This window comes from Schistocerca nitens, chromosome 12 (assembly GCF_023898315.1).
Source record: "Schistocerca nitens isolate TAMUIC-IGC-003100 chromosome 12, iqSchNite1.1, whole genome shotgun sequence".
In the NCBI taxonomy this organism is placed as follows: Eukaryota; Metazoa; Arthropoda; class Insecta; order Orthoptera; family Acrididae; genus Schistocerca; species Schistocerca nitens.
This window is the reverse complement of record NC_064625.1, coordinates 133,720,046-133,737,202: the sequence shown is the minus strand read 5'-3', so window position 1 is coordinate 133,737,202 and position 17,157 is coordinate 133,720,046. Positions and strand designations below refer to the sequence as shown.

General features: G+C 43.1%; 1 protein-coding gene across 2 annotated transcripts in view; it reads right to left on the bottom strand.

Annotated features, from left to right (window-relative positions):
* The window catches only part of LOC126215100 (natterin-3-like), a 130,241-nt gene that overhangs the window by 33,422 nt on the left and 79,662 nt on the right, over nucleotides 1-17,157 (bottom strand). For both annotated transcript variants that reach the window (XM_049941750.1, XM_049941749.1), the window contains one exon: nucleotides 14,178-14,374. In XM_049941750.1, the coding sequence (XP_049797707.1) occupies nucleotides 14,178-14,374 (197 nt within the window). The remainder of the gene's footprint in view (nucleotides 1-14,177; nucleotides 14,375-17,157) is intronic.

The following is a 17,157-nucleotide window of genomic DNA, read 5'->3' as shown; positions in this document are numbered from 1 at the left end:
AGGTTCGAATCCTGCCTCGGGCATGGATGTTTGTGATGTCCTTAGGTTAGTTAGGTTTAATTAGTTCTAAGTTCTAGGGGACTAATGACCTCAGCAGTTGAGTCCCATAGTGCTCAGAGCCATTTGAACCATAATATTGTTACATAACACGCTGGATTTTCCATAGCTTGATAAGTCAGCACTATTAGAAAGAAGAAGTACATAGAATGATACTATATGATTCCAGAGACGTTTTCAAGTGTCAGATATCTGTGCTGTATACGGAGTCACAGTTATTGAACTGTATGAAATAAAATCGTCATAACTCGTACACGGTTTGCGTTCAAACTGCACAGCTGGCCGCGGGGCATGCTGGGATTTAGTGGTTTGATTTAGCGACGAAGCCCACTTTCATTTGTATGTGTTCGTCAGTAAGCAAAACTGGCGCATTTGGGGGACTGAGAAACCCCATTTCACGATCGAGAGTTCTCTGGACGGGTGACTTTGTGGCGTGCAGTGTCCAGTCACTGAATAGTCGGTACGATATTCCTTGATGGCACAGTGGCTACCGAACAGTACATGAAGATTTTGCAAGACGATTTCTTCCCCATTACCCAAAGTAATCCTGATTTCGACAAGATGTGGTTCATCCAAGACGGAGCTCGGCTCCATCAAATCAGGAGAGTGTTCGATGTCCTGGAGGAGCACTTTGGGAACCATATTCTGGCACTGTCGGTACAAATGCGACTCCTTTTTTGTGAGACTATATTAAGGACAAGATGTACAGAATAACCCATTGCTGAGCTGAAACCAGCCATTCAGGAGGTCAACGACGACACTTCAGTGGGTCATGCAGCATTTCGCCACACCATTGCCAACGATGGCAGGCATATTGAACATGTCATAACCTAAATCCGAATATCTGTAGTGACGTTTACATATTGAATTAGGTGTGCACAAGCTGTAGTTTGTAACTAATTTACGTTTCTGTAACATATAGTTCAGTAATTGTCACCATGTATATGCCGACTGAGGCGACGAGTGAAAATTTGTATCAAGATCAGGATTCGAACCCAAGTCTCCTGCTCACTAGGCAGATGCGCTAACGACTACGCCACCCTGGCGCAGTAGGTCTGCACAACTGCACGAACTGTCATAGCATTACACCCACCCACAGCTCAGACCGCTTGGTGTCCTCCTTAAACTCGAAAAGCATTGCAGAGACTCTCCAACTGTACTGGAATAGGATCTCGGCAGCGATGATGATGATGTTTGGTTTGTGGGGCGCTCAACTGCGCGGCCATCAGCCCCTGTACAAAGTCCTAAGATTTACACAGTCCAAATTTTACACAATCGAATCTAACCTGTCATGCATGATGATGATGATGATGGTGATGATGATGATGATGATGATGATGATGAAGAAACGTTGAAGACAACACAAAAACCTAGTCCCCAGGCAGAGAAAATCCCCAACCCCGCCAGGAATCGAGCCCAGGACCCCGTGACCCTGAGGGAGCAACACTAGCCACTATAGTTGAATTCTTTTATCTTGGCGGCTCGCGCATGCCCGCCTAGACGCGGAAGATTGCTGCGTTGCCAGTTGCACACGACGCACGCACCAAGAGAAGCAGCGCCATAGTATAGCATAGTTCGCAAGCTTAAGTTTAGGGGGGAGCGCGCAGTTCATGAAGTAAAGCCACCACGGCCGCATTAACCCTTTCGCTGCTACAAAGACGTGCTCCCTGCATTCCGCGCTGTGGGCGATTTTGTCACTGCACTGCTCGCCTGTGCAGACACATTGTGTTCCGACTGCTTTGACACTCTTTATCATTCGATTCCACAAAAAACTATTTGGCTCAAAAATTAGATTTTTACCTATCTTCTTGACTGATACCTTCCCCCCATAAATGACTTAATTTTGTTTCGATGTTCAACGCACTTATTATGCAGCATTAAATATAGTAAACCATTGCACGAAATTTTGAAGAGTTTGCAGAGGTAAAGTCCATAGAGTATACTTTCCGGATGGTCGATTTTAGTTGCCACAATGTTGAGAATGAAATGTGGACAAGATACCTATATATTACATTTAATTTAAGTACCACATAAGTGTCGTATGTAATATTGAGAAATATTCCACCTTTTGCGACTGTAACAAAAGTTTTACTTACACTGGGCACGTTTGGCTTTATTTTAAAGCACTTCAATCAATCAAAAGGAAGTAGACAAAATACATTAAACAAAACTGTGGACTCACAAAAACATTAGGACTTGAATATACCGTCTGTCAGTGAAGTGCTCAGAGCTATGTCAAATATAATTTATTTGCTAAAACACTGATGAGCCAACACAAACGTTGAATATTCTGCTACCGCAGCACAAAACTACGAAAGGTGACTTGGCAATGGAGGACACAAAATACAGTCCTCTTTTGATGCTTCAAAAGAGAGAAACGTGTCTGGTCTAAATAAGTCGCTTATTACAGTTTCAGAAGAGGGATATATTTCAATACCATTGGTAAAACTGCGACTGTGGAACAAAAACGAGAAATAGAACATGAATACCATTGTGTATGTGCCATACCTTTCACCGATGGAAGTGCTTTAAAATAAAGCCAAACGCGCCCTGTGTAAATAAAACTTTTATTACAGTCGCGAAAGACGGAATATTTCTCAATATTACATACGACACCTATGTGGTACTTAAATTAAATGAGATATTGTTATACAGTAAATATTATATGAAATTTAGGTATCTTGTCCACATTTCATTCTCAACATTGTAGCAACTAAAATCGACCATACGGAAAGTATACGCTATGGACTTTTATCTCTGCAAACTCTTCACAATTTCGTGCAATGGTTTACTACATTTAATGCTGCACATCAAAACAAAATTAAGTCATTTATGGGGGGAAGGTATCAGTCAAGAAGATGTGTAAAAATCAAATTTTTTGGCCAAATAGTTTTTGTGAAATCGAATGATAAGTGTGTCAAAGCAGTAGGAACACCATGTGTCTGCACAGACGAGAAGTGCAGTGATGACAAAATCGCGCACAGCGCGGAATGCGGGGAGCACGTGTCTGCAGCAGCGAAAAAGTTAATGAAGAGGCAAAGCACTAGAAATTTCATTCAAACGAATAAAATTCGTGAAGTACGGCACTCCAATATTGTTTTTAAATAAAGAAAATATGAAGCACCTCACAAGGTTTGAACTCATAACCTTTCACTTGGCAGACTAACACCTTAACCGTTCCACTACCTCGGCTCATCATACAGTGTAACTCCATAAGGACTCTAACACCTCACATAACTAAATAAACACTGTTGGTATGACTATGAATTACTCACGCTTCGTCGAAGTACAACAGGAAATAAACAATTACCGCTGTTCTTTATTGCGAAAAAGCAGTTCGTGAGATTGAAACAAACACCTTTCCTTGCTATCGCCTGAATTAGGAGTCTTATTGCTTGTTTGGTTTAATTAATTAATAGAATATGAAGCAATTGGTATAAAGAATGCTTTTTCCAAACTTTCTATAAAAGAAAGTCTGCTATCAAGACATTGCTTTTGTTCTATTACTTTCTTTATGACTGAACGTTTCTAAAACTGAAGACACTCGCTCGTCCGTGCTCTGCACTGCAGTCGAGATCTGGCAACGTCGTTCTCTGTTCATTGGCTGACTGTGTTTTGTGACGTCAGAAGCGCAGAACGAACCTAAACTCGGCCACCAAGATATATGACGCGCACTTTAGACCACGAGCTGCAGACACCTCTGCATCGAATGAAAAGGGGGATCCTACCCGAAACCCAGGCATGGATGCTTTAATTAAATGAAGCTTTTCACGTTTCATCTACACCAGGGTGGCATAGTGGTTAGTGCCTCTGTCTAGTGAGCACGGGACCCAGGTTTGAATCCTGACTTCGCTACAAATTTTCATTTGTCGTTTCAGTATGCATGCATAAATTATACCACAAATATTAGGTCCCCAAAAAAGGTTCAGAATTTTGGAAATTGAGAACAATGATTTGATTTATCAATATACAGAAAGCATATGAGAAACAATGAAGAAGGAGGTATTACTATGTTGGATATATTAACAGAATGGATGACAACAGACTGGCCAAACACATTGTGAGGATCCGATATCCTCATGCATCAGGATGTTTGTTATGTTCTGTGAGATTATTGCTTAGCTTTGCCGCAGACTAAGTGTTATATTAATGCAACTACACAACACAGTAGAATGTGTTTGTATCCTTCGGCATTTAGCGTTTTCTTAATTGCAATAAGGGGACAACACCCTTGCCATGAAGAACACCACCTCCTCGCTACTTCACAGTCGCCAATACCCGTGACAGCATGCAACGTTCTGCAAGCACTCGCCAAACAGAAACCCAAATTGGAAAGGCGCGCGCGCGCACACACACACACACACACATACACACACACACACACACACACAGTATATGTATCCAAGTGCCATCTCTTGGTCAGTTTAGGTGGTCTTACAAGGAATTCCTCAAGTGCGAGGTCACAAAATGTCAATGATTTTGGAACATATATTGTGTTCGAACATTATCTAACTTTGGCTCAGAAGGGCGTAAATTATGCCGCCACAAAAGTCTTTGGTCACTTACCTACTAGCATCAAAAGTCTGACAGATAGCCATATAGCATTTAAAAGGAAATTAAAAGAATTTCTTAATGACAACTGCTTCTACTCATTAGATGAATTTTTGGATATAGTAAGTGGGTAATTTCCCCAACCCCCACAAAAAATTAAAAATATTAAGTGTCATGTAATATTTTGTGTGGTGTAATATCTTGTATAGACACCTTTTATTAACCTGACACATTCCACATCATTACGAAGTGTCGTATTCATGATCTATGGAACAAGATTGCGTCGAATAAAACGGCCTATTGACTGACACACAGTCAAAACGAATTTACAAAACATCGTTCTTGAGAAACACGACTAGTTCTTTACTCGCACAAAGTATTGAGTGCTATCGACAAGGGATTTCAAATTAGTACCATATTTCTGGATTCCCAGAAGGCTTTTGACACTGTACCACACAAGCGGCTCGAAATGAAATTGCGTGATTATGGAATATCGTCGAAGTTAAGTGACTGGATTCGTGATTTCCTGTCAGAGAGGTCACAGTTCGTAGTAACTGAAAGAAAGTCGTCGAGTAAAACAGAAGTGATTTCTAGCGTTCCCCAAGGTAGTGTTATAGGCCCTTTGCTGTTCCATATCTATATAAACGATTTAGGAAACAATCGGAGCAGCTGACTTAGGTTGTTTGCAGATGACGCTGTCATTTATCGAGTAGTAAAGTTATCAGAAGATCAAAACAAACTGCAAAACGATTTAGAAAAGATATCTGCATGGTTCTAAACGTGGCAATTGACCCTGAATAACCAAAAATGTGTGTTCAGCCACATGAGTGCTAAAAGGAATCCGTTAAACTTCGGCTACACGATAAAACAGTCAAATCTAAAGGCTGTAAATTCAGCTAATTACCTATGAATTACAACTGGAAAAAACACATAGGAAGTGTTTTGGAGAAGGCTAACCAAAGACTTGCGTTTTATTGGCACGACACTTACAAAATGTAACAGATATACTAAATTGACTGCCTACACTACGCTTGTCCATTCTATTTTAGAATACTGCTGCACAGTGTGGGATCCTAACCAGATAGGATTGACAGAGTACATGGAAAAAGTCCCAAGAAGGGCAGCACGTTTTGTATTATCGCGAAATACGGGAGAGAGTATCACGGACATTATACAGGATGTGGGGTGGATATCGTTAAAATGAAGAATCTTTTCACGAAATTCCAATCACCAACTTTCTTCTCCGAATGCGAAAATATTTTGTCGACGCCGACCTACATAGGGAGAAACGATCACCATAATAAAATAAGGGAAATCAGAGCTTGTACAGAAAGATATAGGCGTTCGTTTCTTCCGCGCCAGGCCCTTAAGTGTGATTTGCAGAGTATCCATTGTAACGTTGTTGCTTTAATTTTCTTAGAAAGCGGTACTGATAGCCAATAAAAGCGGGTTAAAAGCTGTGAGCTGTCTGGGGAAGTTAACCTTGCATTACTGCGCAACTATTTCACCAGGTATCCAGTCTAGCTTGCCAAATTCCCAACCAGACTAACATTAATTATAATCTTTTAATAGTCATACGACAACCGGTGATATATATATATATATTATTAGTCGTAAAGCTCCCAACATGGAAGACGCTAAGTAAAGATGGTTCACTTCTGGGGCTTCTTATTCTTCTTGTTTGCCCACCAGGTCTTCATTCTTTGCGAGAATTCAGCTTTTCTTTCTTCGCTCCATTTTGTTCCAGTTCTCGGCGCTTTTGTCTCTGGTTTGACCTCCCATTTGTCAACTTTAAGTTTGAAATTGTTTCTTTTGTTCATGTCTTCAGTAGTAATGTTGGCTAATTCCAGATCTTTCTTTACATTTTTGATCCATTCTCCTCCATTAACAAGGGATGCTACGTATCTTACTATTTTTTTTGTAAGTCTGTGATCGGGAAGTCTCATTATGTGGCCATAGAATTTTAGACACCTCTTCCTCATGTCTATCTCTATGTTAGAATATTCTTCAATTTTAGAATTTTTCTGTAATCTATACCCCTCTTTGGTCCATCTTGGTCCCAGAATTTTCCTAATGATTTTCCTTTCCTCTTTCTTCAGGTTTTCCATATCTGTTTTCCTTTTAAATGTCAAGGTTTCGCTGGCATATAGCATTATTGGTTTAATTACCGACTTATAATGTTTAATTTTTGTATTTATAGATAGACATTTTTTATTGTAAATGTTTTGGACCAGCCCTAGACCCCTACGAGCTTTTAATATTCTTTCTTGTTGTATTTTTCAGAAATTATCTCTCCTAAATATTTAAAGTATGGTACCCTCTTAATTTCTCCATATTTGGTTTGTAACTTAGAAATTTCTAGATTTGTTGTTGTAAACACCGTTTTCTCAAAAGATATTTGTAGGCCAACTTTTCCTGCACACTCTTTTAAGGTTTCTATCTGTTTGACTGCCATTTCACTAGAATCTGCCATTACTGCAAGATCGTCTGCGTAGGCTAAGTAGGGGATTTGTAGGTCATCTTTTTTGGTTCCCAGTGATATTGGTTTCCAGTACTTTTCTTTTTTGAGTTCTTTTTCCCATTCTGCCATGACTCTATCCAGAACTAAGTTAAATAACAGAGGTGATAATCCATCACCTTGTCTAACCCCAGTTTTTATCTCAAATGATTTTGAAAGTTTTCCCATGAATTTCACTTTGCATTTTGTATTTGTTAATGTCTGCTCTATGATGTTCCGTGTCTTCTTATCCAGTCCTTGTTCTTCAAGAATTTTAAATAGTGTGGGTCTGTGAATTGAATCATATGCCTTTTTAAAATCGACAAAGACATATACTGTAGGCTTCCTTCGCATTTGTCTCATCCTTGTAATCAATTTCAAGTTTAAAATTTGTTCTGGACATGATCTGTTTGGTCTGAAACCAGCTTGGAAATCTGAGATTTTGGTTTCTAGCAGTTTTTGTGTTCTTTCAAGAAGACAAGCTGATAATATCTTGTATGTGACGGCAAGTAAGGAGATTCCTCAATAGTTGTTCACATCCGACTTATCCCCTTTTTTATGTAACGGATGTATTAGGGCACATTTCCAATCTTCTGGTATTTCTTCAGTAACCCATATGTTTTGAATAATTTTAACTAGCTCATTTCTTGAGTTAGACCCTAGACTTTTGAGAAATTCGGCTACAATTCCATCTTCTCCTGATGCTTTGTTACTTTTGAGTTTGTTTATGTGTTTGATAATTTCTTCTTCAGTTGGCGGTACAGAGTCTTGCTGTTGCGGGGCTTTAGTGCTGGATATTGGAAGAGCTTCTGTTGGTTCTGGACAGTTTAGTAGCGTTTCAAAATATTTGGCTAATTCTTCACAGTTTTCTTCGTCGCTTAGTGCCAGATTCCCATCTGATTTCCGAAAACAGACATTTTGAGGGATATACCCTTTAATTTGGTTTGCAAAAGTTTTGTAGAATCCATGCGTATTATAATTTTTAAAATCTGCTTCTATTGATTCCAGTTGCTGAGTTACATACTTTCTCTTCTCTTGTCTAATACGTTTATTTGAAAGTTTCCGTGTTTCTAAAAAGTTTTGAAGAGTTTTCTCATTTTTATTTGAACTGTACTTCGCAAAGGCTTCTCTACGAACTTGAATTGCCTTTTCGCATTCCATATTCCACCATGGATGTTTGTGCTTCTTCTTCAGTGGTATTTGCTCCTTCGCTATTTTTGTGATTTTTTCCTTGAATGTTTCCCAGTTGTTTGCGGGAGAATTTTCCCATTTTTTAATTGTTTCTGATTCTGTTAGTTTTTGTAGGTCAAATTTTGGGATTGCTGGTGGAATTCTTGGTGTTTTCCTTCTTGGGGTGAATTGGACCCGAACTCTTGTGAGATAATGATCTGAGTCAATATTTGCACCTCTCCTAACCTGGATATCTCTGATCTCTTTTTGGAAGTTATATGAGGTGGCCACATGGTCAATTTGAAATTCTCCCAATTGGCTTATAGGGGATCTCCAGGTCTTCTGTTTTCTTGGTTTCTTATTGAACGACGTTGAGCTGATTTTCATGTTGAATTGTTGACAAAGTTGGATTAGTCGCATGCCATTTTTGTTGGTCAATTTGTGTGCTGGGTATAGCCCAACCGTCTTCCTGTATTTCTTTTCTCTGCCAATCTGTGCATTGAAATCTCCAAGAAGTATTTTGACATCATTCCTCGGTATTTTTGACATTTCAAGTTCTAATCGTTCCCAAAATTTATCCACATTGTCTAGGTCCTTTATATTGTCAACGTTGCAGGCTGCGTGAACATTAATTAGGGTGTAATATTTATTCTTGTGTTTCAACCTAAGAAACATTAGTCTATTGCTAATAGTTTTTACAGATTTTACAAATTTAACTGAGGATTTTTCGACCATAAAGGCCATACCAAGCATGTTTGCCCCTTTACCTTCTGTCCGTTCCACTTTTGAAAATTCTGAAGCCATTGTAGTCAGTGATTTGATTATCAGGAAATCTGGTCTCTTGTACTGCTAGGATTTGGATTTTCAGCTTCTTTAATTCTTCTGTTAATGTGTATAATTTTCCGGTTTGTATTAGTGTCCGTATGTTTACTGTTCCAATGTAATCTTCATTTTTGGGAAGTTTTCCAGAGTGCTCCGATCCACTCACAAGTCGTGTAGGTCTGGTCTCCCCAGAATCCGATAGACTGGTTGCCACCTTTCTGCTAGGTGGGTGGATTTCACCACCTGGGGTACTTTTGTTATTACATACACGAACCATGATTTTACTTGTAATTGTATTTTGGTCTGACATGTGCCAGTTGGTAGGATCAAGGTTGTGGAGCCTTGAAACACAAATCAGCCGCCACTAACATGTGGAACAGACGCTGTCGGGAAACCGCCACTGACATGTGGAACCGTCGTGCCCTAGTTTGCTAGTTTTGGTCCACCCCGGGTATTTTATTTCCCCGGTACCCACCATATCTGGTGAGCATTCCCCTATCTCCACCTGGGGATATATATATATAAAAGAGAATTTAAATAAAAAGAAATAAATCAGTTTATATTTGGAAATTTATTTTAACATTGATCACTGAAATTTCAGCATATTAAACGTGAGTCATAACTAAGCTGGTGCCTTATTTAGGATTGTGAAAATGAGAGTTTGTAATCTTACAGAACACATCAGATATGGAGACAAGATTGGGCGACTGCATACAACACTGCATTCATAAAATAACACACGAAGAACGTTGAAACATATGCAAGAGGAAATTAACCAGAACCAACCGATTCAACTCTCTGTGAAATCTTCCCGTAAAGAATAGCTGAGGGCTACTTTGATGATTACACCACATGCTTCACGTGGTCAACTTTGTTTACACAGTAACTCCACAATAATTTTGATAATTAAAATAAATTAGATCGAAAAGCAATTTACAAAAGAAAAACCTCGAACTGATTACTATCGTCTTACTATTAACCTGATGGGTCAAACAATTGTATAAGCACGTGGTACTGGTCTCACAAAGTACACCCCACATGGGTTGAACATAAAGAAAAGTTGCTATATTGAAAAATATTGTCAAGACGAGACGTTATAATCTCACGCACATTCGCAATTAAGATTGATGATCTTAGTTAGATTTACTGATCAACACGTGGTTCCACTTTACTCACAAAGTAGTGACAAAGCAACTACCGGAAGATATTCTGTACTTCATACGCGAATTACACTGCGTTGCAATTTAAGATAACATTAGATATTTTAGAGCTAAACCTGAAATAAAGGTGATTAAATTTTCAGTTAGGCTGAACTTAAGAAATCGATTGTCCTACGGACTTAGCAGACACGCGCTTACCCGGAGATCTTACCACTTCAGACGCTCGCCACGGACAGACTGACCTGCGCTCCTACCGAGCGTGCTTCCCAAATACAAACGGAAGTGACCAGAGGGGCAGCTTCCTATACCAACATGGCAAGGGACGGACAGGACCATACTAAGCATAGAAACCTCTCTGCTTTTAGAAAGCGTAGCTACCTGTTCCGACGTTGGTCCTACTGTTCTCTAGCAGACAGGCTTGTCTGCTACCCTCAAGCATGCAACTAGAAATACATTTGCTCGTTCATCCTTTCACACAGAAGGGAAGGGGGATGACAGTATCTTATCATACACAGTATATAAAAGAAAGCGGATGTAGGTTCCGTATGAGACTGTGTGACAGTGTAGTAGTGTGACAGATCGTTCTTGTTTATGTGTAAAAGTAACACGTTCCACTACTCAGTCTCCTCCCAGATAGTCAGAAACGCCACAGTAAATTTAGAAGAGGAATTTATGCCGTAAATGACAACAGATTTAAGAAATCAAACATGAAAGGAATCCAACAGAGACTTTTCACCACGTAGATGTAGATGAATAATGTTTACGGCTTTACGGCGTTCGACTCTCCCCACATATTGCCTACTGTGCAACCACAATATTGGCTGCTAACAGCAAAGAGGGGGGGACTGGAGGTAAACAATGATGAGCACAGCATGAGGCTACGGAGGGTGGTCAAACTGCTTACGAGACGAGTAACAACAGTGTTATAGTGCTAGTCGTGTTGATACAAAGCAGTGCAATGGCAACGATAAACGAAGCAAACATTGCATTATGTCTACAACACCACTTGCCAGAGTTGACATTTCGTCAGAAAGGAATGCAATGAATTTCGGAATTTCGGAGAGTGATACAGAAGTCGCAGAGAAATATTAGCCTTCCTGCAAGATAAGTTAGTGGAACGAGTGGTGGCGTGTATGCTAGACTGTGTGGACAATGTACTGTCAACTGAGTTGACAGTTGATGGTTGGAGTGCTGAAGCATTATGTGCGAATTCAGTAATGCTGGAAACTGATGGGTTATGCATGGGGATCGTATCAACCTGTACCGCATCAAAACAGCCTGAAGATGACGCAATGAAGCGTCGAAACTGGTAGCGACAAAATAAAATAAAATAAAATTATAAGGACAGCTGTAGGTGTTTTTACTTTTTGTCACGATAGTAAACGGCCGTCGTCCCAGAGGCGACCTGTTAAAAGGATGGAAATACAAAAGATTTGCCGGCCGGTGTGGCCGAGCGGTTCTAGGCGCTTCAGTCTGGAACCGCTCGACCGCTACGGCCGCAGGTTCGAATCCTGCCTCGGACATGGCTGTATGTGATGTCCTTAGGTTAGTTAGGTTTAAGTAGTTCTAAGTTCTAGGGGGCTGATGACCACAGATGTTGAGTCCCATAGTGCTCAGAGCCATTTTTTACAAAAGATTTAGGTTAGTTCCGCAGCAATATGACCGTGTAGTGCACAAGAAAAACAACGGATATTCAAGGGACTACAAGACGCACTTGCTACAGAAACTTGCATTTCCGCATTTGAAGGACGCTCGGCACAATTTCAAGGATGTGCCTGATAATGACCTCCTACGTTATGCACATCAAATTCCACGCGACATATATTACAGTGCTTGGATGGTTTTATAACTTCAGACACTGCTACAGAACTGGAAAATGTAAGATAACAAAATTTCAAACATAGCGTTAAGTTAACAATGCAAAGGAAACTGAGGAAGCGGCTCGAGAATTTGTAGATGTCATTAAAAAAATTTATCCCCCTTTCTTTTCAACTCCGACCAATCGAGATTTGAGGAGGAAATGCATATGAGAGGAACCCTGCGAATTACAGGTAGCAACAGAGTTATATGAAGATCAACTAACATCAGTGCATTATCACATTCGTATACAATTATGCCGACTGTTGTTCATAATGTTCAAGTTAGTAGTGGTACAGTTCATAACATTATCTGTAACAAGCTGAAGTATCGCAAAACATGTCCAAGGTGGGTCCCAACGGAGTTGACTCGGCTACACCAGGAAACAAGGTTGAGAGTGTGCACAGAGCTAAAGGAACGTTATGAAAGGGTAGGTGAGCACTTCCTCAACAAAATTTTAACTTGTAATGAAACTTGGGTACACTATGATGAGCTAGAATCAAAAAAGACGAAGCATGTAGTGGCAGCACACCAACTCACCTGTCACGAAAAACTTCAAAAGCCAAGCATCAGCAGGAAATGTTGACGGTGTTTTGGGATGTTGAAGGTCCAGTTTTTTGTGATTATCTCGAAGAGCAGCGCTCAGTGAACAGCCAGTACTACTCGGATTTGTTTTTAAACAAGGTGAACCTAGCCATGGGAGAGAGACGTCGTGGATCTCAGAAGAGAGGTGTGATACTCCAGCAAGATAACGCACGTCCTCATATTGCTCAACTAACCCTTAAAACCATCGACAAAATGGGCTGGGAAGTGCTGCCCCATCCCCCTTACAGTCCTGATTTAGCACCTAGTGATTTCCATTTTGTTTGGTGTACTGAAGGAGGCATTACGTGGGAAGAGGTTCGAAGACAACGAGGAAAGGAAAAAGTATGTCGGAAATTGGTTCAAACGTCAATATAAAGAGTTCCTTGCAGCCGGAAAAGAAAAGCTTGTAGCCCGTTGGAACAAGTGCGTAAATGTGATTCTTGAGTTACTCCCGGCGTATTTGATAATCAAAATATCCACGCGTGTACTGCCGGTCTACAGTGTCCAACGGGCACAATATTTCGGCGATCATACATGTCGCCATCATCAGGTGAACTGACGGACTGAGCTCCTGTGAACGTGCCGGCACGGAGACCCGTACGCTATGGCTCCTCAGAGGGAACTGGGTTCGGTCGCGGCGGCGGCCGATTTAAATACCCTCCGCCCGCGGCGCGCTCCCTCCACCGTCCGCGCCCCGCGCCACGGTCGCGCGGTGGAACAGATTGCGACGCCGTCTGAGATGACGTCGGTGTGATGGCTCTGTCCGCCGTGGTCGTCACAATTATACGTTTGCTCGATTTACTCTCGATTAACCCAATCGCTGGTTCCCAAGCCTTGCTAAGATTATAGCCACAGCGATTGGGTTAATCGAGAGTAAATCGAGCAAACGTATAGTTGTGACGACCACGGCGGACAGAGCCATCACTCCGACGTCACTTCAGACGCCGTCGCAATCTGTTGCACCGCGCGACCGTGGCGCGGGGCGCGGACGGTGGAGGGAGCGCGCCGCGGGCGGAGGGTATTTAAATCGGCCGCCGCCGCGACCGAACCCAGTTCCCTCTGAGGAGCCATAGCGTACGGGTCTCCGTGCCGGCACGTTCACAGGAGCTCAGTCCGTCAGTTCACCTGATGATGGCGACATGTATCATCGCCGAAACATTGTGCCCGTTGGACACTGCAGACCGGCAGTACACCCGTGGATATTTTGATTAAGTGCGTAAATGTTCAAGGGGATTATTTTGAAAAGTAGAAAAAAAACGCTTTCTTCTCCAGACCAGTTTCTTTCTTTGGTTACTGAATGACCCTCATATGACACCTACCAACGCAACACTTTGAAATGAGCCATACTAAAGATGGAACTTGCGACCTCGCATTAGAGGGACCCCTTGCTAGCGTAGTGAGTCCAGCTGAAGACTCGGGGTTGTCGGCCACGGTGTCAGTATGCAGTGGCTCAGCTTCGGCCACGCCCACACACCCACCTCGTACTCTTCCTTGCTGTGCTCGCCGCCGCCCCAGGCGACGTAGGCGCCGCCCTTGTTGGGCACCACCTTGGCGGGCAGCATGTCGCCCTCGTGGAAGGCGCGGCCCACGAAGATGGGACCGCCGTCTTTGTCGTGACCGGCGCGCACTGCGCCGTCTGGGATGCTGCCGTAGTTGCCCTGGCGCCAGCAGTAAGCTGTTGACGCAAAGACGCCAGTAAATTGTCTGCTACTCCGAGGTAAAACAACACTAAATTTCATTATAAATCTAAGCTAAAAATTCCTATGTGAGAAATGATTTACTCGAAGATAACGATCTATTGATACGTTATCAGCATGGTTTCAGAAAACATCGTTCTTGTGCAACGCAGCTAGCTCTTTATTCGCACGAAGTAATGGCCGCTATCGACAGGGGAAGTTGATTCTGTATTTCTAGATTTCCGGAAAGCTCTTGACACCGTTCCTCACAAGCGACTTCTAACCAAGCTGCGGGCCTATGGGGTATCGTCTCAGTTGTGCGACTGGATTCGTGATTTCCTGTCAGGAAGGTCGCAGTTCGTAGTAATAGAGGGCAAATCATCGAGTAAAACTGAAGTGATATCAGGTGTTCCCCAGGGAAGCGTCCTGGGACCTCTGCTGTTCCTGACCTATATAAATGACCTGGGTGTCAATCTGAGCAGTTCTCTTAGGTTGTTCGCAGATGATGCTGTAATTTACCGTCTAGTAAGGTCATCCGAAGACCAGTGTCAGTTGCAAAGCGATTTAGAAAAGATTGCTGTATGGTGTGGCAGGTGGCAGTTGACGCTAAATAACGAATAGTGTGAGGTGATCCATATGAGTTCCAAAAGAAATCCGTTGGAATTCGATTACTCGATAAATAGGACAATTCTCAAGACTGTCAATTCAACTAGGTACCCGGGTGTTAAAATTACGAGCAACTTCAGTTGGAAAGACCACATAGATAATACTGTGGGGAACGCGAGCCAAAGGTTGCGTTTCATTGGCAGGACACTTAGAAGATGCAACAAGTCCACTAAAGAGACAGCTTACACTACACTCGTTCGTCCTCTGTTAGAATATTGCTGCGCGGTGTGGGATCCTTACCAGGTGGGATTGACGGAGGACATCGAAAGAGTGCAAAAAAGGGCAGCTCGTTTTGTATTATCACGTAATAGGGCAGAGAGTGTGGCAGATTTGATACGCGAATTGGGATGGAAGTCATTAAAGCAAAGACGTTTTTCGTCGCGGCGAGATCTACACTCCTGGAAATTGAAATAAGAACACCGTGAATTCATTGTCCCAGGAAGGGGAAACTTTATTGACACATTCCTGGGGTCAGATACATCACATGATCACACTGACAGAACCACAGGCACATAGACACAGGCAACAGAGCATGCACAATGTCGGCACTAGTACAGTGTATATCCACCTTTCGCAGCAATGCAGGCTGCTATTCTCCCATGGAGACGATCGTAGAGATGCTGGATGTAGTCCTGTGGAACGGCTTGCCATGCCATTTCCACCTGGCGCCTCAGTTGGACCAGCGTTCGTGCTGGACGTGCAGACCGCGTGAGACGACGCTTCATCCAGTCCCAAACATGCTCAATGGAGGACAGATCCGGAGATCTTGCTGGGCAGGGTAGTTGACTTACACCTTCTAGAGCACGTTGGGTGGCACGGGATACATGCGGACGTGCATTGTCCTGTTGGAACAGCAAGTTCCCTTGCCGGTCTAGGAATGGTAGAACGATGGGTTCGATGACGGTTTGGATGTACCGTGCACTATTCAGTGTCCCCTCGACGATCACCAGTGGTGTACGGCCAGTGTAGGAGATCGCTCCCCACACCATGATGCCGGGTGTTGGCCCTGTGTGCCTCGGTCGTATGCAGTCCTGATTGTGGCGCTCACCTGCACGGCGCCAAACACGCATACGACCATCATTGGCACCAAGGCAGAAGCGACTCTCATCGCTGAAGACGACACGTCTCCATTCGTCCCTCCATTCACGCCTGTCGCGACACCACTGGAGGCGGGCTGCACGATGTTGGGGCGTGAGCGGAAGACGGCCTAACGGTGTGCGGGACCGTAGCCCAGCTTCATGGAGACGGTTGCGAATGGTCCTCGCCGATACGCCAGGAGCAACAGTGTCCCTAATTTTCTGGGAAGTGGCGGTGCGGTCCCCTACGGCACTGCGTAGGATCATACGGTCTTGGCGTGCATCCGTGCGTCGCTGCGGTCCGGTCCCAGGTCGACGGGCACGTGCACCTTCCGCCGACCACTGGCGACAACATCGATGTACTGTGGAGACCTCACGCCCCACGTGTTGAGCAATTCGGCGGTACGTCCACCCGGCCTCCCGCATGCCCACTATACGCCCTCGCTCAAAGTCCGTCAACTGCACATACGGTTCACGTCCACGCTGTCGCGGCATGCTACCAGTGTTAAAGACTGCGATGGAGCTCCGTATGCCACGGCAAACTGGCTGACACTGACGGCGGCGGTGCACAAATGCTGCGCAGCTAGCGCCATTCGACGGCCAACACCGCGGTTCCTGGTGTGTCCGCTGTGCCGTGCGTGTGATCATTGCTTGTACAGCCCTCTCGCAGTGTCCGGAGCAAGTATGGTGGGTCTGACACACCGGTGTCAATGTGTTCTTTTTTCCATTTCCAGGAGTGTATTTATGAATTTTCAGTCACCAAATTTCTCATCCGAATGTGAAAATATTTTGCTGAGCCCAACCTACATAGGTAGGAATGATCATCAAAATAAAATAAGAGAAATCAGAACTCGAACAGAAAGGTTTAGGTGTTCGTTTTTCCCGCGTTCGGGAGTGGAATGGTAGAGAGATAGTATGATTAGGGTTCGATGAACCCTCTGCCAAGCACTTAAATGTGAATTGCAGAGTAATCATGTATGTGTAGATGTAGCCTTGCTCTGGCGCGTATTCACTGCAATGAATCTTCATACAAGGAAAAC